Here is a 27,568-nt window from a genome sequence, read left to right on the forward strand (position 1 = left end):
ACTGATAAGTAAACACCAAAGAACATCAAAGAGAGAGGTTTTCTTCAAGACATGAAGTGGCTTCTGGAACTAAATGAAGAAAAATTTTATTAATAGATTTAATTAATTAATAAAATATAACAAACAAGATGGCACAATAATTTCTGCAGGGATAAGTATGTAAATCATCCATGTATTGTGATGTAAAACGATAGCAGCTTGAAAATTTAAATATGTATCAGCATTTGGGTTTTTCACTATATTGTAATTCGGTCAACATGTGCAATATGAGGACAACTTTGTAAAAAGTAAGTGTAATTTTTATTACTTATTGTGAGGCCGCACCTCAAATGCTGCACTCTGGAGCTCTTACTCTTACAAGGAGGTGGAGGTGTTGGAGCAAAGGGCAGCAGGGCTCCTGCAAGGACTGCGGAGCGAGTCTGAGGAGCAGCGGCTGAGGGAACCGGGGGGCTCGGGGGGACCTCGTCATCCCTGACAGGAGCGTGTAGTGAGGTGGGGCCGGTCTCGTCTGCCGTGTCTGCAGGGAGAGGACCGCAGGAAACTGCCTCAGACTGCCACAGCAGAGATTCAGATCAGAAAAAAAATAAATGTTCAGGTGGTCACGTCTTGGAATAGGGCTGCAGAGGGAGGCTGTGAAGCCACTGTCCCTGGAGGTGTTTAAGAGGTGTCTGGATCTGGCGCTGAGCGATGTGGTTTGGGATCACAGAGGCGTCAAGGTTGGAAGAGACCTTCAAGATCAAGTCCAGCCATCCACTCAGCGCTGCCATGCAACCCCAAGACCACATCACCCAGCACTGCCACTGCACCTCCTGAACCAAAGGCGTGTTTAAGAGGCGTCTAGATCTGGTGCTGAGAGATGTGGTTTATGGGTTGTAGCGGCAGTGCTGGATGGACGGGTGGACTTGATGATCTAGAAGGTCTTCTTCCAACCCTGACCATTCCATCCCATTCTATTCTATTCTATTCCATTCCACTCCACTCTATCCCATGCCATGCCATTCCGCCGAGCTCAACGTGCCGTGAGGGACAGCGGGGAATGGGGAGGTGGGGGGAGGGCCGGAGGGGGCACCGTGAGGGAGCGCGCGCGAGGCCGCTCCCCACTCCCCAAGGGGCGCGCGCGCGCTGCCGCAGCACCGCTCGCCCCCCCACCGCCCGCTCTGCGCACGCGCGCCACACTGCGGCTGCGCGGCCGCAGCAGCGCGAGCGCCGTGTGCCCCCCCCACAACGGCTGCGGGTGAGTGCTGCGCATGCGCACCGCTCCTTGTGTCTCCGTGCCTCCCGCCAGCCCGGCTCGCTCGCGCCGGGACCTCGCGGGGAAGTGGCGGCGGCGGGTGCGCATGCGCAGAGCCGCCGTTCCGCACACACCCCCATCTTCCGTTTCCTGGCCTTGCGGAGAAGCACCGCGGGGACAGCGGGAACCGGCAGCGGGAAAGACGCGCACGTTGTCGCGCGTGCGCAAAGGAGGCCGCGAGCGGTCCCCGCCGGGCTCCCGCCAATCGGGCACCGCCCCGCAGCGCCGCCGCGGCCCAGGCGCGCCGTGCGTGTGTGCGTGTGTGCGTGCGTGCGTGCGTCCGCTCGTGCGTGCGTGCGCTCGGCGGCGGCGGCGGCGCGTCCCGAGCCCCGAATGAACGCGCCGGTCCCGGCGGGCGAGCGGCCCTGAGCGACCCGCGAGCGGGGACGGGCCGTGCCGAGCGGCTCCTCCGCCCGCACCCCGCCCGCCGCACGGGTGAGTGACCGACGACCGACCCGCCGAGCGCCCGCTGCCCGCCCCGCCGCCGCTGCGCCGCGCGCCAGGGGCAGGCGCGGCGCCCCCGGCCCGCCCGCAGCCCCCGGCCCGGGGCCCGCCCGCCCGTAGCCGCCGCCGGTCCCGGGGCTTCAGCCGGCCCCTGCAGCCTCGCGAGGGTCGCGGCACCCCGCAGTATCCCCTCAGGGGTGCCCCGGGTGCCGGTACCGCCCCCCTGCCCCCTCCCCGGGCCGGCGGTGCCACTCGCTCCGCCCGCCCCGGCCCGCGCCCTCCTTGCAGGGAGGATCCGCCCCCCCTTGTCTCCCGGTGCCGTTTCCCCAAAAATTTCATGGAATCGGGAGGGGGTCGCCCTTCCCGCGTCCCCCCGCGCTCCCCCCGGTAGCCTCTCGGCTGGGGAGGGGTCGGGCCCCGGCGGTGCCGGCCGGGCCCCGCGGGGAGGTCGGGCGGTTCCTCCCGGGAGATGCCCCGATCCCCCGAGGAGGCGACGGCAGAGGTGCCGCTATCGGCCCATCTCCCGCTCCCCGTGGGAGGATGTAAACTTTCCTGGAGATCCCTCAGCGCCGTCTGCCAGATCTCCCTGACCGCGGGCTCTGTGTCATTTTTAGTCACCTGCTCTGCTCTCATTGTTTAAGCTTTCGAGGGTTTGCCCTTCTCCCCTCGCATCTGCCCCCTCTTCGGTGTCTTGGGGTTTCTTTTAGGGAAGTTGTATAGAAGAATTCCCATCCTACTTTTTATAGTGACTGTAGGATGCTCTGTGAATGTAATTCTTGGATAAAAATTTCTATGGGACCTGTGATTTGGGTTCTCAGCCACAGAACCCTACAGGATACTTTCCCTCTCCCCTTCTTCACTCCCCCGTCTCCAAAATAAACCTTCCACCAATGGGTGACCGACCCGGGAAACTGCGAAGCACTTGTAAACTTGCAACTCCGGTATCTCCAGTGAGCATCTTGGAAAAAATCAGCACAAATATTTTCTGTAGCTTTTCCTGAGGGACCAAACCACTTCAGCATCTGTAGTGGCATTTTCTGAAGCTTGTTCACTTCTCACAGGTTTTCTTTAGGTGTCCAAAATTTTCTTCACAACTATAAATTCTGATTTTTTTGAAATGTAGTTTGGGAATTATACAGATCACATAGCAAAACAAACTTTTTTTTTTTTTTTCTTGCAAAACAAGATGCAGTGTGTAGGTCACTGTCCTTTAGAGGAAATACAAGTGAGGTTTTAACTCCTATAATCAGGCTCCTGAAACATGTTTGGGCAATAAATAGAAATTAGAGTGCAGGTTACTTTCCATTCTTCGGTGCTGAACAATATCTCCTGCACTGAGGGCATCCTGTGCCTGAGAGTCATTGAACTTGCACTTTAATATTGGGAAATCTGTTGTTTAGAGGTCAGTAAAGGAGCACAGGAGCTACAGTAGGGTGTAAAACCTGCTGCTTTAAAGAAAAAATTAAGATGCTGTGAGGGAAAGCACCACATTTAATACTTTAGTGCACATAAGAAATGTGAATGCAAATGAACCCAAATGTTTCAGTGAAGAATGATTCAGTGAATTTCTGGTTGTGTGATTCTAGGGTACATGTAGCTTCTTATTTTTTAGATCAAACCCATAGAAAATCGATCTATATGGAATAATCTTTGTGTCTGTAGTATGTGTGTTCCATTTTGGTGGAGACAGTGAAAATCTCCCAGCCAGTGATTCCACAGTACGTCACTCCTTGGGATTCAGTCTGTGAGACTTTGACAAAGCTGACAAGCAAGATTCTGTCAACAATAGATGTAATCACTATTTTTTTGTAATTCTTACTCATTTGTTAGCTTTTAAACATGAAAAACCAAAATATTGAGCTATTCTTAAATTGCATTTTTTCTCATTCCAATGAAATGTAGCTCAATACTTGGTAAACTAGATTAGTTGCTCTGGGTGATTTAACTTGAGAGATGAAAACAGAATTTTGAGTACTTGCATTCAGAATTGTGGGGCTGTGGCTGCATAACTTGGTTCATCTTTCTCAGAAAATGTGTTTTGTTTCTTTTTTTAATGGACAGGATCAGTGCATTTTGACACAAAGAAAAGTGATCTGAGAGTAGTTTCTTCTCACATGAGAAAGCAAATATAATTTATGAAGCAGTCTATAGATGTTTCTCATGCTTATGTTTTTTTTCTACACTCTTTAAAAATATATAAATACGGTAAATGTCCAGTGAAACAAAAAAAAAAAGCAAACAACAAACACAACAAATGCAGGGTTGGAAAGAAAACCTTTAGATACCCAGTGGTGATGATGGTGAAAAGAACACGAATTTCCTTTTTGGCCTGTCTGAGTTTTTTCAAAAAATTTTTCAAGTGTTAAATTATTTGTAATTGTGAAGCATTTCAAAGCATATATTTGCTTTTTTTTTTTTAAACATCGGCATCTGTATATCAAATAAAGATTGGCATTATTTTTAACTTCACTGTGAGGCTTAAAAAATCTAATTATGCAGAAATTCTTGAGGAAGTCAGGCTGTGTCAGGTTCTGGTGCTGCTGCAGTGACATGCCTGTAGTGCTCTGGTAGGTGGAAAGCAGCGAGCTGTGAGAAAGTTCTTTATAATGTGTCTTGGAAAGTTGTTTTTCCTATAAATTAAATATGAGAGCCACTTAAATTTTTTTTATGTATGCTATAAATTACTTTCATTTTCTAAAATACAAACTGGCTGCCTAAATTGAGGGGTAGCTCTGTTTTAATAGTAATTCCTGTTCCTGAGAGTCAGTAGGACCTGTGCACGTGTACAAGGAAATTTCTGATCTTCCTTTTAATAACTGGTATTATTGATGTCAATATTTTAATACTATAATCTGATTATAAAATGAAACAGGTGATTGTGTGTTTATATACCACACTGTTTATACAAAACCAGAACTTTTTGCATTTTTCATTATTTTGTTAGTAGATTTCTAAAGATCCCTGTGTGATTTATGTTGATCTGTTGAATGTGAGATGTAAACAAGTAATCTTTGTGATATTACTTCCTACTTGTCTTTTGTAGGTCTTTTTCTGCTCCCAGATACTATTTAAGTTTTAAAATTTACCCCAATTTTTATTCTTTAATATGCATACATACATATCTATATATCTATCTGTCTGTCTGTCTCTTCAGGAACGATTCTTTCTTCTCAGAATGGATTACAGAATATTCTTATTTTTTTCTTCAGAAGAATACAGTATAATAATTCTTTTAAGTTTAGCACTCAAGGACTCCCTATTGCCACCGCAAAAGGGTGTGACTAGTTTATCCAGATTGGCACATTTTTTGTGCAAATCAGCAAGATCCGAAATCTTTGCATTCTTGTTCTGAGTGCGCGTCAGCGGCGTAAGCTGCTCGCAGTTAGAGCAGAAAGCGAATGAAGCTGTTGGGAGAGCAAAGGCGAGGGGCACAGGACAGGCACCTTTTGAGGCAGGAGTTTTGCAGTAAACAGTGCAAGGCCAGCAGTTACGACTTGCTCCGTGAAAATCGGTGGAAGCAGGAGGCAGCAGGAGTGTCTGTCAGCAGGAGGACACGGTGACAGAACTTGAGGACGTTCCTTTGCTTTCGGTTAGAGAAGGAGTGAGTGATACCAGCATTATGAGCTTCTGACAGCACTGGGGAGCAAATTCCAGAGACCAGACGTGCATTTTCATGCAGATCTGTGCCATTGTAGCCCAGTCCAGATGTTTTGCAACTCTGCTCTCTTATTTATGGCTGGATTTTACACTTTTTTCCAACACAAATATTGAACTCTCTACGGTAGCTTTTCTTACTTAGCCGAGTCAAATGAAGAGAAAGGCTGAGAAGGATTTTATTGCAGTTGTGGCAAATTCTGATAGTAAGGCTCAAATCTCCAAAGTAAAAAGCTCTAAGAAAGTCTATTTGAAGGAGATTATTTTTTTTATTTCTTGGTAGATGTAGAAGCAAATGAACACAAACTTCTTAATACTGGGCCAAGAAATTAATATGCTCATTAAGTATTTTCACTTTTGCACAAGCTGTGTCTGCCTTAGTTGGGCACTGTGACCTCAGTGTTAGAATTCAAAATGTCTTTCTGGTAGCACATGAAAAGTTTGTGATTCATACCGAGTTTAATTTTAAGTTACTTTTCTGAGGTGAGAACTGCAGCTCTCACGCACTTAATGAAACCTGGTGTGGTACTGCCAAACTAACTTTTGGTCACGGAGAGGTTTCTACTGCAGCACCTGAGTCAGAGAGGTGTCTAAAATTTTGTTCCTAGTTCTGTTTGAGTAGCCACAAGATAACTCTGATACCAAACATGGTAACATTTTATCATCTCATCTTTTCTCATCTGCCCTGAGAGGTTTAGTGAGCTTTTACAGCCAAAACCTGTGCTCAAGGCTGTGCTACACTCTGGGTTTTTCTTTGTTTGTGTTGTGTTCTTGAAGAAGTTCAGTAGCATGAATTTCATTGCATGTACATATATATATATTTTCTACAAATTCCTTTTCTGTAATAACTATAAAAATAAGTTGCAGTAAGTTTTTTCCCCCCAGTGATTCTCTTGTTGTATTTCCCACTTCTTTTCTGTTTTCTGCTTTTGTATTAGCATCCAAAGTTTTATTTTAATTCTCAGACTTTTTTTTTGTGTAAAGAAACTGCTTTTTCTTGTGGAAAAAATTTCATTAAAATTTGGCAAAATACTTCCTCTGCCAGTTGCTTGTTTATTTGGCTGTATTGAAGTAGCATAAAGAAAAGGGACAAATCACCTCCAAGCATCCAATATTGTATTTATAAAGCTATGTTAATTTGCCTTTTGTTGATGTTAACATGCTGATTGCAGTTTTTTTTTCCCTGTAGCATTGAGAGGATTGCAGTGGCATTCTAAGGTCATTTAAAATCATGACAAGCTCAGTCGGACAGAAGAAAGTCTCCTCCAGACAAAGGAAGTGTGGGTTCTGTCGGTCGAATAAAGATAACGAATGTGGGCAGTTGCTGATGTCGGAGAACCAGAAGGTGGCGGCACATCACAAGTGTATGGTGAGTGACCGGGAATGGGATGGAGCAGGGAAAACGCTGTAAACACGTGGAAAAAAACAGATTGGAATTGGCACGCATGATTAACCACTGCAGTTTGGTGGGCTTCATATCTATAAATTTCTCTATCACTTACACCCTTAAAATTAAAATACAGGTTTTGTCTTTGCAATTTTAGCTGTTCTCATCCGCACTGGTTTCTTCACACACTGATAATGAGAGTCTCGGTGGATTCTCTATTGAAGATATTCAGAAAGAAATAAAAAGAGGCACAAAACTGGTAAGTCCCTATTTTGGCTCTTGAAAATGGAAGACAGTGTTTTTATACCTTCCATAAAGTGTACAAGGAAGTTGTTCAGTGTATTTAATCTATTTAATGTTTTCTGTTAGATTTCTGAAAGAAACCCACATTCTAGGATCCTGGGAAGGGTGTTATTGTGCCTTTACCAGTATTTGGGTTTGCTGCCAAAATCTAGTTTTAACTACCAAATACACTTTTTGCTCCTTTTAATATTGATTAAAAAAAAATAATAATGCTGTGAATATAGAGGGCTTATGATATATGTGGGTACAGTAGTCATTGCAGCTCCACCAAATTAAAGAAATTGAGCAGCAATGACTTAATTCCTGAGAAGCTAATTAATGAGGAATTTATTTTATTATTTATTTAGAACTAGCTGTTTTTCATTTGGGGAAATGAGGCTCTTTTTAAAATAATTTTAGCAGATGTTCAGTTCACTCCTCACATTAAAACCTTTCAGCTTAGTTATTTAGAAAAGAATAATAGCAGAATAAAAATAAAATCAGCTTAGTTATTTAAAGAACTGTATGTATTTACAAGTACTTGGACCACTAAGACAAGTCCAAAGTATTATTGTAGAACTACAATTTTATAATAGTCTACTATTTCATCCACTGTTTCATTTGAATCTTTTCCAATACAGGGAACTTCATTTGCTCTAATTAGTTGAAGCATAAAGAAATAACAGTTCACATGTCATTCATGTTGTGATTAGGACTTTCCAAAGAACATGGTAGTAAATGACACCACTGATCATAAAGAAACTTCTTGATTCTTGTGTCTCTTGAAGGGTTTTAAAGGTTTTTTTCTTTTTATGTCTTTGATTGGTGGATTCTGCTTCTGAATCTCTTTATGTTCCTTCTATTGCAATGGCTCCATTCTTGTAGCTCACCAGCAGTGTGTACTAGGCACTTAGTTCAGGTTTTTGTAGAAAAGCTGGATCTGGTCAATCTAATGGATTCATAGTCCTGAGTTGTTTCCTCTTTGGAGAAAATGTACAAAATAATTTTAGAACTTGAGTGCCATGTCTCCGTAGCTGTCAGAGAGCTGCAGCTCTGAATCACTCTCTGGAGGAACTTGTCTTTCTCCATCGGCATGTAGGAAGTTTAAAGGTTTATCATTAGCCCAGATCTTTTCTCTCAGATCTGCTTGCTGCCGTAGCCTGGTCTGTTCTGGGGGAGCACATTCAGCAAAAACCTCAGTGCACTGGGTTAAGTGAACATGTTGATGGCCTGGGCTCGGTTTGTCCTGCTTCAGGAGGTGCTGCTGGCCAGGTGGGCTCTGGCACTGGGGACCTCATTACCAGAGTGACACTGACAGAATGTAGAGACTTTCTGATGGTAATAGATCTGTCTGAGAAAAGGTGGTGGGTTCAAACCTTGGTAGGCCAGTCACAAAAGCTTATGAAGTCGAAATATTTGGAAGTACAAGTCATTGATGTCTGAATTATTTTAATTATCCGTATTATTCCTAGTATCTGTGAATAGTTGGTTTGTTTTTTTAAGAGCATACCTAATTTTCACCTTATCAAACTTCTGATATACCCAATGTAACTTGAGTTAGTGATTATTTGGAGAGCAGACACATGCCAATGGAATAAGTATTTTATTATTAGAAACATATTAGAAAACTTATTAGAAACTTATTAGAAACATAGATAAAATGTGTGTGCTCTGTTTTACAGACACATCATGGTGTTCATAAAAAGAAAGTTTTCTTTCAGTAATTTCTGGCTTTCAAAAACAGGTTCTGGCTGAACTTAATTGGCTGGATATATAAGCCTAGGCTTTCCTATAGGACTTTGATCAGCAATTATTATATATAAAACCATAATGTATAACAGATTTATGAGATAAAATGCCCATACAAATTAGATAACAACTAGGGAACAGTATATAACTGTACCATTTCAGAGCTTGCAGAGGAGTAAATGGAGATGATCCAAGGCTTTGACATTTTTACTGTTCAGTTGACTTCATTAAAATTGAAAAACAGGCTGGTGGTATATTTGGTAACTTTGGTGGTCTATTTTTTTGGCATATTTGAGAGTAGCAAGGAGAACTTGACTAAAGGAGTGCAGTGGAAAAAAAAATGTATCCACAGAGATATAGATATATGTAGGGAATATCCTACATTGCTACTTAAATGTGGAATTGATTGTAGCCTTTTGGGGGTGTGGGCAATATGCAGGTTACAAAGAAAAAGCTCCAGTTGTCTTGGGAGGTGAGTTTAATGGGAAATCCTGAGATTTTTGGGAGTATTAAGTCAGTAGAGAACAATAAAGAGAAAAAATTTGTGGTACTGTCAATTACTTCCTTACCTGCCACAGTATAAGGACCATGAGCAATTTAGAAGTCAGATAGCTGCTGTTATCTATGTGTTTGATACAAGAAGAATTAATTAATGGGAGAGTAAAACAATAGCCTCACTTTTAATTTTTTTTGCAGTATAAGTATAAAGAGCAAAATTTAGTTAAAATAAATTAATTGTGTTTAACAAATATTTCACTAAATTCAGTGTTTTGGAAAGGACTTAAGGACATAACTGTAGGAAAAAAAGTAAAGTTAGCTGTTGATGCTGAGATAAATTTGCAGGTGATCAGTATTTCTGATTGCAGGATTCAGTCTCAAATGAATTTGTCATTTTTTTTCCCATCTTGCCTCTATAATATAAATCAGAATTAAACAGGTACAATTACGATTTTAACTTTTCTGAAATGTTTGGTACAAATAGGCTGGCCTTGTGAGAGGGATATTCAGGTGAATAGCTGTGTCACTTTCATCAAATGCATTCTACAAAAATAAATTACTTATTTTCTTTATTGAGTTGATAATGGTGGTTGAGTTAATAATGCAGCAGATGGTTATTGCACTGTTCACACGTAACAAATTTCTTAATTTTAAAATAAATTATGCAAAATACCAGAGAGCAGGAAGAATAATACCAAGTGCATAAATCCATTTGTTTTGTCACCAGGAGTGGTAAATATATTGTTTTTGAACTCAGAAGTACTAAACAAAAAGTACCATGAATTGTGCTTTCTTTTCCTTTCCAGATGTGCTCTTTATGCCACTGTCCCGGAGCGACCATTGGCTGTGATGTGAAAACGTGTCACAAGACATATCACTACTACTGTGCTTTGCATGATAAAGCTCAGATAAGAGAGAAACCTTCACAAGGCATTTACATGTAACTATTATTTATTTGTTACATTTATTTTTTAATTTGTATTTTATATTCTTTGTTTAAAAAACAAGCAACAAAGCAAAACAAAACCCTACTTTGGAATCTAAGCAAAACTGTTGCAAAAAATTCTAATTATGATTGTGGCATTCAAAATAGTGATGTGGTGGAAAAGCATATTTTCTGTGCAAGATTTGTGTATCAGTGAGACTTATAAGTGGGAGAAAAATGTACTGGCATTTAAATTTAAAAGATGAGTAAATAATCTGTGATTCGTGACTGACTTGACAGTTTTCAACTACTTTGTTTATAGGATTTTATGTCGAAAACACAAGAAAACTACGCATAACTCTGAAGGTAAAATTATTCAATATAAATTTTTCCCATTGTAGAAAGATACTTGGTTAAATTTAATTTTTCTGGAGAATATAAATGTTTTCAGTAAAAATTAGAACTACATTTTTTGGAGAAACAATGAGTTTGGAAGCCCATCTGATTTCTGTATTTTCTCTAAAAATTATTGATTGATGTGCAGAAAAACCCCAACCATAAATTTTAGGATGCTCAAAAGATATGATGCTCCATAAAACCAAAGTTTGGGTAGAAGTTAAACATTCCCTTCTTGGAAGAAGCTGGATTTTATTTGTAGTTAAATATTCACTATATTAACATCTGAAATATTTTGTCAGGTAACAGCTGATTTTTGCTACTGCTAATGTTCCTAAATATTCATTATTTTTTTGACTAATAAATAGAGTTTAACTCTTGTAAAAAAAAACCACCTGATAGTAAATGAAAAGGATTGTGATGAGTTCACTTACAGATAAGTTTCTGAATCATATTGATTCTAAAACAGAGTTTGATGGTTCCATTCATGAAAGCTGTGTAGCTTTGCAGAAAAGAATAGTGAAATGCCACAAATGTAGATATATTATGTGGTTTGTTAAAATTCCAAACTATTGTTGTGATATTATGTATTTATTAAGGTTTTTTTTTTTTTCTACTGTATCTGAATTTGGGTAAGCAAACAGTTGGTAGTTTACTTCTTGTATTGCTTTGTATTGCTTTCAACTGAAATGTCATCAGATTTTATTAATGAGGAGTATACACCTGTTTAGTGAAGATTAAACTTCATAAATTACTTCAGTCTCTATGCCAAATATATTTTTAAGATAATATATTGCTTTTTATGCTGTAGGTAGTAGACTTATTAATGGTAAAGGTTTGGATGTTATTTCAATGTTCAGAAAAATTCTGAAGGCAGCAGAAAATACCAAAGAAAATGGATTTTTTTTTTTAGTCTATTTACATAATTATTATTGTGTGCCTATGTATAAAACTCTAATTTTACTGTTACTGGGTTTAAACAAGAAAAATAATATATATGTTATAATTAATTCTCCAAAGAGAAAGGACCACCTTGTCTTGTAGTTTGGCACTTTGTTTGCTTTGGGGATTGCTTTGTGTGTTAGCAGATACAGAATATCAAAGACATTTTGAGTCCAGAGAGATTAATCTATTTTAACTGATGTTTTAAAATAATTCACAAATGTCTCAGTGTTTGACATGTGTTTAAAAATGCCTCCAATTCTGCATGGAGCTCAAAACCACTGGATTACTTTTTCTGCTTGAGATTCCTTGCAGGATCTGAACTTGTACTTTTCTTTAAGAGTTTTCAGAAACCATTATCTTCAATTTTACAGTGTCGTTTTCTAATAGCAAAGGATTTTAAATTTTATATAGATATATTGGGAAAAATTAGTGGGTTTTTTTATTAAATGTTGATGATGTTAATTTATTAAAATATTAATCTAGACTTATATAAAGATTGAGGGTAGAAGAGAAGAAGTACACAATGGCACGCAGAACAACTGAGGTGAAAGAATCCAACAGTATATTATTTAGCGCTTTGCACACATTTTTTTGTTTAAAATATTTACTTCTGTCATGCTTTACACTTGTAGAAATAGCTTTGCACTTCCAGAACTATGTGTAGCTATACTTCACATTTGTGTTTTCAGTTCTTTATTTAATATTTCACTGAAATTCCACCCAGTGCTCATTCCCAAAGAATATGTTTTCTTTTTAGTCCATACAGTTTTGGAAACTTTACCCATAAAATAATTATTATTAACAGTTGTGGATTTGATAGTGCCAGAAGCTGGGGCTATTTTGTGATAGACCTCCTTTAACTCAAAGAAAGTAGAAATACATACTGCATACCTCTGATACAATGCTATAAGCAATTTCCATAGCAATGGTATTTTGCTACATTGAACATTAATTAACTTTAGCAGACAGAAATTACAGGGTGGTTTTCAGTTTCAGAACAGACTTGGGAGTTTTTTTCCCTTAATACATAAATGCTGAAGTTTGTTCAGTGAGATGACAACTGGAAGGTGTTGGATGGTGAGATTAAGCTTTATGTGTGTATTTTGTTTGTTTCTTGATGAAAATGTGAATGTCAAGGAGGCATTTAAATGTGAAAGAATGGTGGTGTGTGAAACCAGATAAAGGACTTGGCAGAGAAGAGTGACTAGACTAGGCAGGGAAACTAGATGTTAATATAGTGGCTTTTTTTTAAAATCTTGTTTTAGTTTCATTTTCATTAATCTTTGCTTAGCAGTGTTTTCCTAACAGAACAGCTAAAGCTTATCTGTGGTTCTGTTACCCAGTGTGGGTGCATGCAGACCATCAGTCCTTTTTACTGGAAGCTTAACTGTTCCTTCTCTGGGTTGCTTTTTGGTTGGGGATTTTTTATTACTATTAATTTATTGTGGCTTTTTTTTTCTTGGTCAGTTTAGAACATCTGTGGGTTCTTATGCTTGGTTCTTTGTATCCAGATTTAATTCTTCCAGTTCAAGTATTTTTATTCTGTCACTTATGTTAGTAGACGTTCAAAGAGCTTTTATGAGGGTTTGGTTTGTCCAGAAGAGTTTATTTTATGTAGGAAGCACTGCTACATAAGAGTGAGATTTTTACTTCCCTTCTGTAGAAAATGGATGCTTCTGGGAGAATGCTTGCCCAAGTCTGAGATTTGGCTCATGTACTTTCATTAGAAGTTCTAGTTTAAAAAGACTGTCTGTAAAACACTAAACAGTTAAAGAAAATCTTTTGAGGCTGCATGGAAATGCTGAAGGACCTCTGTTGGAATTAAGTTACCTGCTAAGACTTAATAAAAAGGACCTCATAGGTGTTTTTTATTGCTGTTACGAAATTCAGGTAGTGTGAGGATTCATCAGACTTGGTAGCTACTCATCAAGACAAAATTAATGAGTGATGGGAATTAATTTTTCTTCACTTGACAGGTCTTGATGAAGTACCTTCTGCTTTCTTAGAATATAAAAATGTGAATCATGGCAGCAGAGTACTGTGCTCCTAAATTCATTATCTGTTTCCACAGATTGTTTGGTTTATCTAATTTATCTATATGGCCTGGCATTTAGGTGACATAGAATAGGAAAATTGTATTTCTCCTATATTTCCTTTGTGTAATTCAGAGTGATGTTTCTGTACTTTGTTCCCATTAACTGGGAAAAGGACATCCAGGGTTTTGTCTTGCTGGTTACAAATTTAACAAAATAACTTAACTACAGGTAACAGCTTCATTCACAATTTTAAGCAAGCTAAGTTTCCAGTACCTAATAGGTTACAGGAATTGGTGCCAGGGCTTTCAAATGATCACAGCTAACCCTTGATTGAATTACTGTTCAGTTTGATACAATTGCATTTATTCTTTTTGAAGAATGAAGTATTGTTGAACTAATGTTTTGGAACTGTTTGTTGGAATTTATTCCAATGTACTGGAAACAATTGGTGAAAAATGAAAAACTGGCCTCTCTCAGTTCCCTGCAGGTGGGGCTGCCCTGGCTCGTGTGTTGAATTTAAAACAAATTCAGCTGATGAGGAATAGTTTAATATATACTAAGATAAGAATGTAATTTCATCTGTTACACAGTGGTAAGACAAAGGCTAACAAAGAGCTGTGTGACTTCTCTTGTTAATGTTTAAAGCAGATGCTTGAGAGCTGTGGGGTCAGAAAATAAAATGTCTGTAATTTCTGTTGTAGCTGTGCTCAAAGCCTCAGGGAATTATGTTTCCACAGTGGAAATAAGGACATTCCTTGTCTTAGCATACTTTTCTTGTCATTCTGAAGATCAGACATGGAATCTATGCTTCTCACACTGCTCAGTAAATTGAGTCAGGATGGTACTTCTCTGAGACCTATTTAGAGACACTGCAATCTGTAGTGCACTGAGTACTTTCCCAGAGTGCTGTGAAAACCAGAGACTGGCAGGAAGAAATATCCGCAACTTTTTTGCATTCTAGTTGGGTAACATACTGATTCATCTTTGGATTCTTCAAGCAGTTTGTTCCCTGTTGCATTTTCTGTAGCACTGGTCCTAGCACAGGTTTGCCTCTGGTTGTTTGCAGTAACACAGGTGTAAATGTTTCTGTAATGTTGCAGTTTGGGATCCTTTTGATTTTGACGGTAAGAAAGGGCTCAGCTAACTCAGCCTGCTTGGTGTCTGTCTCCTGGAGAATGCTCTGGGTGTGGCATCAAGTGTGTACATGGTGTTCCCGTGGTTGGTGCAGGCAGTGAATTAGCAATGTCCCATTGCAGACTAATGAAGGTTTGTGCAGAAGCATCACACCAGGGTTTTCTTATGGAAAATCACATGGCTAATGGAAAAGGAAAAATGTAAAAGTCATGTGGTGAATGGTTCGTCCTGTCTGAGGAGTTGTTCTGTGGTGTTCTAATTCTCCCTCGCATCTAGGCAAGATGTTATACAGAGAGGCTTGGTCAGCTACTCAAAAAATTCATCATTATTGTGTGAATAAGCCAACTGCATCATCTGTCTTCAGTCTTTGCCAGTGTTTCTTTGCTTGAAAATGCATTTAAATTGTGTGCTTAGTAAGGATTATTTTATTATTTTTCTATGTTAAATGTACTTAATTAAATATATATCTCAAGTACATCATAACAAATAACTTTTGGATGAGAATCATCAGTTCCTTGAAGTATCTGGGGCTTTTGGAAAACATATTAGTGGCAGGACCTAAGGGGTAATTTAATTTTTTCCTCACAGTTCTTACCTTAATTTAGATGTGTTTAATGTAACTTATTCTTTTTCCATTGTAAAAGATAACACAAAAAATATATTCAGTATTTTGGTTGTTAATTTCACATCATCTGCTGATAAAACAGCATTTTAAACTACTATTATTTCATGATTTGTTTACCTGATTTTGTACTTGATTGCAAGGGGATTTTTGCAAATCCCTAATTCTTATTATTGCTTATAGTTGCATCCACATTTTTAGTATTAACTACTGGGCCAATAAGGCTCTTTTGGGTTTTTTTTTTCTTTCCTATTTAAAACAATGGTGTTGGCTCATATGTTTAAGGAGATTTTACTCTAGCACGCTGAAGTACTCATTTTCTTTCACTGTTACATTCCTTTTCTCTTCTAAAAATCTAATAAGATTGATTTTCTCCTTGGATTTTTAGTTTCTCTTTTATCCCAAATGCACTGTAAAACTTTACCTGCATATGTGTGATTTCAGATTTATATAGCAGCATGTCTCAGCCACCTCAAAATTCTATGCTTTGGCTTCTTTTCATGTCCAGTCCTGCTTGCAAATATATTTTGCCAGTAGTTTTGGTTTTTATCTTCCTCATACAAACTCGGCTTCCTTTGTTTCTGGTTCTCTTACTCTGTTGTTTAAAGCAATGTAGGATGTCAATAGAGTAGTATTTATTGTACACATCCTCTTTTTGCTTGTTCTTTCACAACCTTTAAATCACGTAATTCTTTATTACTTTGCTTTAACTTGGCTTTTGGAAAGGGGTGATTCCATGCATATTTCAAGCTGATGCAGTATGGATCAGTGATAGCTCAACCTCTTCTCTGCCAAGCCTTATTTTAAACAGCAAAGCATCTTGATCCTTTTTCCTTCTAGTCAAGATCAAAGGAGAATTTTTAGGTTTCTGTCTGAAGCTGTATCTCCCTGTTAACAGTTGATGTAATACAGCATTTTGCCAGGCTTCCTTCTGTGGTACTTTGTACTGCTCATGGATTTCATGCAAATTAGGGGCTTGTTTCTATTCATCTGCATTTACAGTATCATATTCCTAGGTGCTTTTTAAAATGTTGATTGTTTCCTCTTGATTTCTACCCTTACCACCCCTTCTCAGGCCATGTTGTGTATTTGGCTCTTTTCAGATCTAGTATTTAGGGATTTCTGAGGGAAGCTCATAGAAACCTCCTTGGAACACTTTAGGTAAAGTTATATTGAGAAAATTGTCACGATTTTAAAAATCAATGCAGTAGTGGGATATGGGATGGGGGGTAGTTGAAGAGGTAATTTTAGGGAATCTCAGGGGATTCAGAGGATGGGTGATATCCATGATAAAACATCTCTGGTCAGGGAGGAGTTGAACAACTTTTTGTGTTTTCCTTAGTTCAAGCTGACATGAGAAGTTGGAAACACCCAACCATCAGATGCCAGGGACACAGGGTAAGCTGGCAGTGGGCTTGAGGGGAGGGCACCCACCAAGCTGTAAATTAAACATGAAGACCATCCAGGGCAGATGTATTTGACAGCTGGTTAGAGTCTCCCTGTTCTATTCTGGGAGTTCAAGGTACTGTAAAAACAAGAGGAGCTTTAATGTTTCGAGGCATCAGTCTTGAAGGACAGATGTGGTAGAGCAGATCCTCACATCTTGCTGCTGTTACTCTATAGGTCCACACCACTTGAACTAGGAGACTTAAATCTTCAAGGAATTGTGTTTTAGTGAAGGGGAGTCATGTAGCATCTGGATTTTAATAATATCTGAACTTCTCTGAAAGTCATTGTTTTGAGCACAGAAGAGGGGTTCTCCTTTGAGGAAAGCTGTGCATTCTTCCTGGGTTTTTATCTTATACTGAAACTGTCTTTTAAAAATACAGCTTTTTTATTTTTCAAATCTTAAATATGCTATTATAGACTAAAAAATAGCACTTAAGAACTTATTCTATTAGGAGATTGACCCTTCTTAGAATAAATTGATTTTCATAAGGTGTGCTTGGTTTTTAGCAGTTATAACCCATTTCCAGTTTTGTAAGTGGGACTGTAAAGAGTTCAGGACAAGCTTTAATGTTATTGTAGAAAATAAGGGTGGACTGAGGTGGAAAGCATTTTGGCTGACAAAATTGACAAGGAGCTTTGGAAAAAATAAGGAATGGCAGTGAATGGACTATGTTTGCCTCATAAAATACAGTAGAGAAGTCCACTGAATTATTTTGGAAGGAATATTTTTAACTTCTTATTGATGTCATTTAAATTATTGGATGGATTCAATAGTCACATTTTTGTAAGATTATTTTTCCAGAATAACCGTCTGATTTCTGTAAATATAAAAATAGAGACAAATATTTACAAATTTCTTTGAATAATCAATGGAGAGTTCATACGATGAACAAGATAAAAGAATTCTTTTTGAAAGAAGTTTTCAGACTGTAATAAAATTTGCTATATGCAGTCTAAGAGGTCAGTATCTAAATTGCATAATCTTGCTTGGGAAATTTAGCAAGTGTGACAAATGAAAAATAATGTTAGGAAATACCAAGAAGAAAATGTAAAATATATTGTTTCATTACATAATCTGTGTCACCATGTATTTAGTTTTTTCAGAGTAAAACAAATGGTTCTTTTGACATATAATTAGGAAAGAGTAGTTTGTATATTAAAGTATAGGGACATTGTAGACAGGCTGATGTGTCTTAGTAGCAACTTGGGCAAATCTGTATTTAGCTGAATAATCTGTAAGTTTAAACCAAAATAATTTGCAGATCTGTATAAATTTCAGTATAACCTGTTGTGTTGCATTTGCATTAGTTTTCTGTCCTTCTTAATAACTGAGCAGAAGCCGTAGCTTTCTTAAGGGTTAGTCACAGATACAATAGATGGAGCTGAACAGGATGTACTTGTGTGCCAGGCTGGGCCACGGCTTCAGTTGTCTTCTGCTCCCACTTGGTGGCTGGGGAATATGTTCAGCACTCTGACTTTGAATTTTGTGCAGTTGAGTCACTGTTATCATGAGATAGAAATGTGATCTGATTTTTTTATATCACAATAGGTAAGAAAGACGAGTGCTGGCAAGGCAGCATTTAGTCTCCAACTAAGATGTCCTATCTGGATACTCAGACAATATGGCAATATCAATCAAGTGAATGTTCCAAGTCTTCTGATTACCATTTCCTTCTGTTTGGGGGCTCATACTGATGTTTGTGGTTTGGATTTTGAGAAGGGAAGTCCTTCAGCAGGGTCTGTGTGTGTTCTTTAAACAAGTCTGCTGAAATACGTTTGTGGTTCAAGCAGGGGTAGGTGCTACATGTTAAAAGAAAAAAAGAAGGATGCTCCTGTGAGTAGGAAGGTTGTTAGTGACTGAATAGAGCTGGTTGCTAGATGTAGTTATCAGATACAATTTAACTAGATCATATTGGAAGCAATCTTAATTTTGAAGAATTGATCTGTATCTGTAGAGCTGTGAGTCATGCAAAGGACAATGTGCCCAAAGGCTGGGCTCAGCTCTGTGTAGCATTCACAGCTCAGCTGAAGGAACTTGTCAGGCCTCTTTGCTATGTCTGCATTAAAAAATGTGTTCTCATGTTCTTAGTGGTCTGTAAATACTTGATACGGGATGTTGTCAGTGGGGATGATTTCCTCTAAACCGCTGCAGATCTAAAAATATTCTGTAATGACATAAAATTGTAGATTTGTTTCACTGAAGGCAAAATACTTTTCAGTTTTAAAGCTTGATGTTAATGTTATAACCCAATGGATGAATTTTTTTCTTAAGTCAACAGGCATCAATTAATAAAGCAAGGAGAGAGGTATTATTTGGGTACACTGGCATACTATCAAGGGCGATTTACATTGGAGTTATGAATCTTAAAATAATAAACTATTAGCATATTTCATGGGTGAAAACACTTTCCAGTTTCAGTGTAGTTTAAATGAATGTTATTTTCCGTGAAGGTGAAGAGGTGTATCTGAAGACACGTTTTAGGTCTCAAAGTAGAAATTGTTACAAAGCACTAAATCTTCTTACATTATAAAGATGCAAAGCTGTGTGATATATAAAAAGTAATGTTTCCAGGATCTCTGGTGCATGTTCATAGTAAATGGGGAAAATGTGCTATTTTTATTTCTGACCAAAATTCAGAAAATACAGGTTGTGGTTTTTCTTGTCTGATTTTGGTGGGTTGTGGGGTTTTTTTGTTTGGTTTGGGGTTTTTTTTCTTAGTTTGTTTTTTATAAAATTGTGGAGAATCTTATTTAATGATGTTTTCTGACTTCTAAAGCAGATTTAGAAGAAAATATCAATGAACACGAATTGGAGCCTTCACCTCCCAAAGGAAAAAGGAGGGGTCGTAAGGGAAAACCAAGAAAAACAAATTTAAAAGGGCAATCAGAAGACACTAGATCTACGTCCTCACATGGCACAGATGAAATAGAAAGCAGTTCCTATGTAAGCAGTAAATATGCTAAACTTCTTAGAAGACAGAATTGCATATTTCTTCTCTGAAATACAAGTTTTATTAAAATTTGCATTTGTCTGAGCCTCCAGCTGGTGGCCACAGGCTTTTAAAATTGCAACCTTATTTGTATCCCAGCAGTATATTTTAGTAAAATGTTTTTCTTTCAGAGAGACAGGTCTCCCCACAGAAGCAGCCCCAGTGATACAAAACCTAAATGTGGATTCTGTCATGCAGGTGAAGAAGAAAATGAAGCTAGAGGAAAGCTTCATATATTTAATGCCAAAAAGGCTGCAGCACACTATAAGTGCATGGTGAGTAACATTATTGTTGTTAACCTGTCTATTCTGTAAATTTTGTCTGAACTGCTATTTTGGATTTTAATACAGTACCCTCACATGTAATTATGCTGAGTATTGTCTGTATGCTGATGATCTCCTTAAGCACTGAAGTGTTGCAAAGTGAGCAATTCATTTATTTTCACTGCAGGCAATATGAATAAAAGTTGGCTCCATGCTAAGAGATGGAATTAGCTCAGGGAGACTCTTTAGCTTATTAAAAATGCTCCCTTAGCATCTAAATGCATATGAAGTATTTAAAAATGAAAACAGAAAACAGTTTTAACTAAAAGGATCCTTTCCAAGAGTAAAACAGCTTCATAAGCATTCAGGCACAATCTGAGAAGTTTCCATGAACGTCATTAATTTTCTGACCTGTGAATTCAGGCTGTGTGATTTGAGTAGAGTGTGGGATATGAAAGTTCTAGAAAGCTCTTGACTTTCGATGATCACATTTATAGAACTGTCAGCCTGAATGGGATCTAATTGCAGTGAACATGAGCAGATAGCACTCGTTCTATGAGTGAGGTAGGGCTTTGGGTAACTTCACTGGTCCATACCTCAAAAATGAATAAATAGTCCAGGCAATCTGTGGAGTTACTCTTTGACTTTCTGTACCCAGCCTCACTAAACAGAGAGCTGGTGTGTGCCAGCAGCTTCGAGTCTTACTCTAGCAAAGCTCTTTGTTACTTTGTCTACCTGAACTTCAGTTTTAAGACAATTAAAGCTGAATTTACCAGGATGATGATGGAAGGGATAGTACTTCTGTCCTCCATTTTCATCCCTCAGGACTTCATAGCTATATTGACATCAGGGTTGAATTTGAATTACATATATGTCAGAGGGAAGGAAATGGAATATTCTTAAAAAGTTGAGTAGTGTAATTGATAATATTGCCCATTTGCTACGGTATGTTTTCATCCTGACATTACTTTTCGTCTACTCCTCTGTCTTTTAAAATACATTTCTCCAAGGCAACAACAACTCTAATTAAAGCAGTCAGGTGGGGATCAGATGGAATACTTTAATTGCTCAGCATAGGGTTTTTCCTAGTTTGTTGGTAAAGCACATGCTGCCTGAGATCACAAAACAGGATGTTCAGTGCTCAGTTTTTCCTGTAAAGAAAAAATTTCCAATCATCTTGGTGACCTGACATTACTTTGACTTGCTTGTTTTACAGTTGTTCTCTTCTGGCACTGTCCAGCTAACAACAACTTCAAGGGCAGAATTTGGTGATTTTGATATCAAAACTGTACTTCAAGAAATCAAGAGAGGAAAAAGAATGGTATGTACCTGCAGAATGTGATGAACGTTAGTGATTCTGCTAAGGGCTGTATAGCTCTGCCTCGCTTCCTTCTGTGGAGCAATCTTTTCCATCTCTTTCTAAACACAAAATTAAAATATATTGTTACTTGTGGGAAGGGCAGCCAGATAGGAATCACTTTAATATTAGTGGTGTTAGGGCATTTGGTATTTGGGATTCTTTATGAAATGTAAATAATTGTTATTAACGTAGAATCATGTGATTCATATTAGCCATGCTGTAACTATAAGAGAGTAACAGCTTTGGACATGTGTTACTCAAAACACACTATGTGAAGCCGCACATAAAATTAGAGAATATGCAGTTCTTGCAGTGAATATATTCTTTAACATTGGAACAACCAGTGTTTCCAACTGTTTTAGTGTTTTAATAGGAAAACATGTTAAGATCTCAGAGATGGGGATGCTGGTAAAGCATCACACTGTATTTTATTAAAACTCAGGATGTTCTTAAAGTGTTGAGAAATTTATGGGGGATCAGAGAGAGTATAAAAAATTAGCAATATTGTTCCTTGAAAAAATAATTTAACTCTATATATTAGCATACTAACTTCAACAGCAATAAAATGGCCTTGGAAATGCAATAATGTGTTTTGCAATCATGTAGCAATTTTCTGTGCAACAGACAGGTAAATCCTAGTGTACATATTTTAACGGGTTGGTATCTTACAGTTTCTGATTTACCGTGTCTTTGATTAACTTTTCTTTGGAAGGATGATCTGCCAGAGGAATTATTCTGTTCCAAAATGTTAGCCATAAATATGAGGAACACTAAACTGAATACTAAGAGACAAAAAACTGAGATGCTGAACGTTGCTGTTCTCTTCTTTCCCCTGCACAGAAATGCACACTGTGCAGCCAGCCTGGTGCTACTATTGGGTGTGAAATCAAAGCCTGCATAAAAACATACCATTACCACTGTGGAGTAGAAGACAAAGCTAAATACATTGAGAATATGTCACGAGGAATTTATAAGTAAGGACCTGTGCAATTGTTGAATCTATTATGAAAGTAAAGTTATGAAATTACACTTTTTCTGCATAACTTGGCTAGTCAATATGTTATTAAAAAAGAGGATATTATTTAACTTAAAATGGAATTTTTAAGTAGTTGTTGGTTTTACAAAACATTTCAGTTACTCTGCTAATTTAAAATTTCTGTAGTGTTGTAATTAGGAGAAATGAGAAAATTATTTGACTTGTATTATATTTTTCTTCTCCAGTAATCTATAATTTAGATCAAGAAACTTGATGTCATGATTCCTCCATATTGATGTGTTTGTAACTTCCTTCTGGGGCTTTTTGGACCCCACAACTTTCCATCCTTCCTGAAGAGCTGCGGCTTGGCTGCAGCTGAGCTGCCGCGCTGTGCCCACGAGAGGGCATTCGCCGAGCAGTGCGGTGCCAGTGCTGCAAAACTGCCATTGGTCACAGTGTTGTTGGCTGCTCTTGAGCCTTGTTTTCCTTCTCAGTTTAACTGATGCTTGACTGAAAGCCGTGAATGACTTAAGAGTTTGCAACTGACTTGTAGCATATCTCAAAACTAATTGGGAGATAAGTCAGGTTTTGATGGATATTTTCAGTGTAAATCCTCACTGTTCCTTTTATTGTGCCAGACTCTATTGTAAAAACCATAGTGGAAATGATGAAAGAGATGAAGAGGATGAAGAAAGAGAAAGCAAAAGCCGTGGCAAATCAGGCACTGACCATAATGACATTCCTCAGCAGCAGCTCAATGGAAACTAGGTATGGAAGTTACTCCTGACAGATCTGTTACCAAGACTGAAACGCAATATACAACTAATGTAGTTTACTGCAGTGAAGTATTTAAATCTAGTGTATGCAGAGTACTTTTTATTGGCATACTGTAGAAGAATGGGGAGGATTTGTTGTTTTTTAAATCTGGCTGTCTTTGTAACAGTGTAAGAAGGGAGGCCCTCATTTCTATTGCTAAATGTAGATGTAATGTCAGAGTTGTGAAATGCTTTTCTGTATGATTTTAAATTTACTATTGTTTTCATCATTTTTTAAACAGGTTCAAGGGACAGAGTTATAGAACTGGGAATGGCTAAGACATCATAACTACTAATTCTTTTAAATTGTTTTCTAAAAATCAGAAAAGGGTTAGTAACTTTTTACTACCCAGCTCTGTTAAAATTTCATTGAACTGCCTGAAACGTTCATGTGTGTGAGCCTTCAGTAAGTGGCAGAGTTTTACATGTCAATATTATGTAGTTTGTAGTCTGCAGTGTCTGGAAAAAAATGAAACACTATATAAATGATATGTAATATGTACAGTGTCAAAAGTTAAGGCAGACATTGAAATGAAGTAAGATCTATATTTCTGGACTGAATAAAAACTTTAAGATTTGGAATGTGTAAGTTGTTTAGTGGATTCACGCAATGAGGGAAGGTCTTAGCTAGTTTAATTAACAACATGGACAAGTCCGTGGTGGCAACGAGCTGGTACTTTGTGAATTTTGCATTTTCTTCCTGCACAAGTTCCGGAGGCTGTACATGGCAGAGCCGCGCTGTTTTTGCTCGGGAAGCACCCAGTAGGAAAGGACTCGGTGTACACGAAGCACGCTTGAACATTTCAGGTTGTTCCTGTTGTGATTGCTCATTCCGCCCGGCATTGTTTGCGGGAGATTTACTTGAGCAGCTGTTGGTTCTGAGCTGTGAGCTTTAGAACTCATGCCAAAGGGCTGTAGTTCATTCTTTCCCCAAAAACCCACCTCCTTCTGTGTCCTGATTTACAAAGAACACTTCACCAAGTGTGATTAAAACCCTGCTATACAAATGTTTGGACTTTGCAGCCCAATCTCTTTTACTTCAGAGAGTTACAACTCTTAACTCACTATGGAATTTAGCCACCATATCTGACGTCCATACCTCAGGTGTTCTCTGTTGTGTGGAACACTTCATGTTTTGTCAAGAATGTGCATAAAGCTCCCCTATTCTGTAAGAAGAATGAGGAAACAACCTTTTTTGCTAGATTGGTATTTATTTTTTAATCATATGACCACTATATGGGAAACTTCACGTATCATCCTTATTGTTTTAGTGATTTTTTTTTTTTTTCCTTTGTCAAGTCAACAATCACATAATGGAATTCTACTTGCTAGAATTTGATGTTCCTTGAGGGAACAATCAGATCTAGGCTATACCAAACCTAACAGAACAGTCCTCTGACTGCTTTCAAAACACCTTATCATTTCTAATGGCTACTGGCTTCTTCAATTGGTCTGTTAAAGCACATCCTCAGACTTACTTAAATAAAACCAAAAAGCTGAATCTAGTCCACATGTTTGTTGCTACCACATCACCTTATTGTTTGTTTAGGGTTTTGACTTGTTTCACTCTGAACTCCCAACAAAACTTCTGGATTTGAAGGAAGGAAACAAGCAAAAGACACTGATTTGACTATAAACTGCTACAGTTCTTCTGTGATTGGTATTGCAAAAACGGTTCATTTGTAACATGAGTTTCTGTAGCATTTTTTACTTGTATTTTTAAAAGATTTAACGTGTGTCATTTGTCTTCTTATGCATTCCCTTAATGTCTTGAGGGACTCAATTACTGTATATTGGAATTTCTAACATTTTACCTGTTAGAATTCAATCAATTCTGTTTGCTTTCCTGGAGAATAATCCCGTTTGGAAAGAAATATTGCTGTGTACAGAAAATATTCAGTTACTGCTCTAAACATGATGCCATTGATCATTTTTATTTTGTATTTGTAACTTTCAAAATTAAAAGCGTGACTTGAATTGCAATGACAGATCGATTATTGAAATTGTCTATCAAGGTGTTTTGTTTCTCCTAGAAATGAATATTTTTCAGCCACTCAGAACAGTTTTAGAATGCAAAATAGCATCCTTCAATATTTAAATTCCTTCAGTTTGTGCCTCGGACATGGCCCTCCCATGGAAAAAAGGCACTTTGTTTGCAGCTACTGTATTTAACTAAGTTTGCATGGGGTAGATCTGCCAGCATACTGACTGTACTTGAGACTGAGCTCTAATTCATTGTGTCAGTGGCTTAGTATAATATTCACTCCAATAACTCACCTGTTATGGATAAATGACCCCATTCCATGCTTCGAAGAACCAGAACAGCACTTTACCTTCGGGTAGCAGAAAAGCGAGTGGCTGGTTTCCCTGTTACCCCTGTGTGCTGAAATGGCCTGGTGAAACTGTCATCAATTCAGAATTCATGGAAGCAAAGTCAAAAGCAAAAACCTTTTCTTACAAGCCTCAAATTTGTCATAACTGACTTCAACTCATGTATGCTGGGTAAAAGTGCCTTACAATGTAAAAATTGTATTTATATGTTCCCAAGTAGCATCACCTGCTGGGGAGTAATTCAGTCGTGGTGTTAATATTTAGAAGAAATGTACCTCAGCAGTGTATTTACTGTACATCTCTTACGTCCTTAATTGTAGTTTTAAAAAGCATGACAATGTATCATAGTATACAACATTTACATCGTTTTTTTAAAAGACAAAATACTGCCATTACTGTCTTTTTATGTGTATTTTAGCTTGGAATTTCAGACAGACTGTCTGAATTTTTGGGGGTTTGTTTTGGTTTGCAGGTTTGTTTTTTGGTTTTTTTTTGTAAAACAATGTAATCTTTGCAAGCATATATTGAAGATTATTCTGGAGCATCTACTGCCTTCCCAGAAGTGTTAGAAATAATGAAAGTGCTCTATAGGTGAACTAGGTATGTTTAAATTAGCTAGTTAAATTAATACAGTCAATTCGTTAGTGATTTTTTTTTTACTAGGCACCTTCTGCTTTCATCTCAGAATCAGAGAATTCGTCATGAATTCAACAAAACTTGTCTTAACTGGTTTCACTTTAATTTCTTATTTTTTTTTAATTGTTACATTTTGCCTTTGGGCATTTCTTCAGCTCACAAGAGGATTGTGTGCTGTTTAAGATGCCTGGAACCTCTGAGAAGGGAGATTTCTCCCCAGCTCCCTGCACCTCTCCATTAAGAGATCTCCCCAGTTCACTGTGTCTCTGTGGTCTCACAGATCTGTGGTTGTGCTATTCCCAGAAAGGACTGTGCCAAGGAAGGACAGGTATCACAAGGATCCTGTTCAGATATCTTGAGGATACAGCTGGTGCAGTGCCAGAGTCCCAGGGTCAAACCCCGTGGCAGTGTGCTGTGCTGTCCAGGGCAGGGGGAAAAGGCTGCTTCAGTGTCAGTGCAGCTCCCAAACATGAGGTGAGCAGAGGATCTGCTCCTTCAGCAGGGGTTGATCCACAGGAGGTTCTGTGATAAGGCTCTAGTAGGAGTCACACCTACATTCCACAAAGTCTCAGCTTTAGGTACAAAGAGCTGTGCTGATCTACAATGGTTTGAATCTGCCAAATCTGGCCCTAAAATGTAGTGTAACAGAAGAGAGTTTGCCTCTTACTCCTGCCTATAGGAAAAAGAACTTCATGCTAAAACGGAGTGAAAAATGAGGAGGTGATAATCTATTTGAAATATCAGACTTATCTGGCAGGTGATAATCAGTGCATTCCAAAAATATTAATATGCTGAATCAGATTGACAAGAAAATTAATCCTCATTAGATTAAATTAATCTGAAGAGAACTGAAAGTGCATGATAGCAATTAGCAACTCTTCCTCCATGTCACCAGAGTCAGACTCCACTATATCAGTGATGGAGGTGAAAAAGCAGAACACAGCCCTTGATTTATATACTTGGTGAAGCAGTTCCTATACATGCATCTGTATGCACAGCCAGTAGTTAGCAGTGACATCTCAGCCCTTAACGAATCCTGGAGAGCTGTTGCTTGTCAGAAAGCACTCAGGTTAGGCCAACATTTGCAGCTTTTGCTCTAGCATATATTTACATTAGATGTAAAGACAAGGAATGTATGGAAGAGGGTAAATGCATTCCTATCTACAATGTTATGTATATTTTGTTCCTGTTATATTGGCTTTACTTCCAAAGTTGTAGTTTGCAGTATTAGTTTCTTTTTATTGGTATCCTTGCATATATATATTCAATAAATGAGTTATGAATTTCATGTTTGCATATCTGTCCTTCTTCCAAAAGTATAACTTTTGAAACTGTCATTGTAATGCATAAATGCAGTATTTCCTATTGAGGTTACAGGCCCAGGA

At 38.4% G+C, this 27,568-nt stretch overlaps 1 protein-coding gene across 10 annotated transcripts; it reads left to right on the forward strand.

Annotated features, from left to right (window-relative positions):
- Positions 1-1,199: 1,199 nt before the first annotated feature.
- On the forward strand, positions 1,200-27,471 carry PHF6 (PHD finger protein 6). Of its 10 annotated transcripts, none has more exons than XM_086851003.1 (11): positions 1,200-1,726; positions 6,579-6,758; positions 6,934-7,035; positions 10,112-10,245; positions 10,553-10,596; positions 19,593-19,756; positions 19,934-20,077; positions 21,282-21,386; positions 22,266-22,399; positions 23,040-23,169; positions 23,459-27,471. In XM_086851003.1, exons 2-10 carry the CDS (start codon positions 6,621-6,623, stop codon positions 23,167-23,169), a joined length of 1,095 nt encoding a protein of 364 aa, XP_086707129.1. In that variant the 5' UTR covers positions 1,200-1,726; positions 6,579-6,620; the 3' UTR covers positions 23,459-27,471. The 10 variants fall into 10 exon arrangements, with proteins under 10 accessions (XP_086707129.1, XP_086707131.1, XP_086707135.1 ...); XM_086851005.1 differs by having other exon boundaries at positions 1,248-1,726; positions 19,590-19,756; XM_086851009.1 differs by lacking the exon at positions 1,200-1,726 and adding an exon at positions 1,805-1,947.
- Positions 27,472-27,568: the final 97 nt, after the last annotated feature.

This window comes from Cyanistes caeruleus, chromosome 14, assembly GCF_971803275.1.
Source record: "Cyanistes caeruleus chromosome 14, bCyaCae1.hap1.1, whole genome shotgun sequence".
In the NCBI taxonomy this organism is placed as follows: domain Eukaryota; kingdom Metazoa; phylum Chordata; class Aves; order Passeriformes; family Paridae; genus Cyanistes; species Cyanistes caeruleus.

What these genes read in the sequence shown, in the direction of transcription:
- PHF6 (XM_086851005.1), top strand. Translation starts at nt 6,621, where the DNA reads ATGACAAGCTCAGTCGGACAGAAGAAAGTCTCCTCCAGACAAAGGAAG. An exon ending in TAAAAAGAGGCACAAAACTG is followed by an intron (nt 7,036 to 10,111) that starts GTAAGTCCCTAT and finishes TTTCCTTTCCAG; the next exon opens with ATGTGCTCTTTATGCCACTG. An exon ending in ATGTCACGAGGAATTTATAA is followed by an intron (nt 22,400 to 23,039) that starts GTAAGGACCTGT and finishes TTATTGTGCCAG; the next exon opens with ACTCTATTGTAAAAACCATA.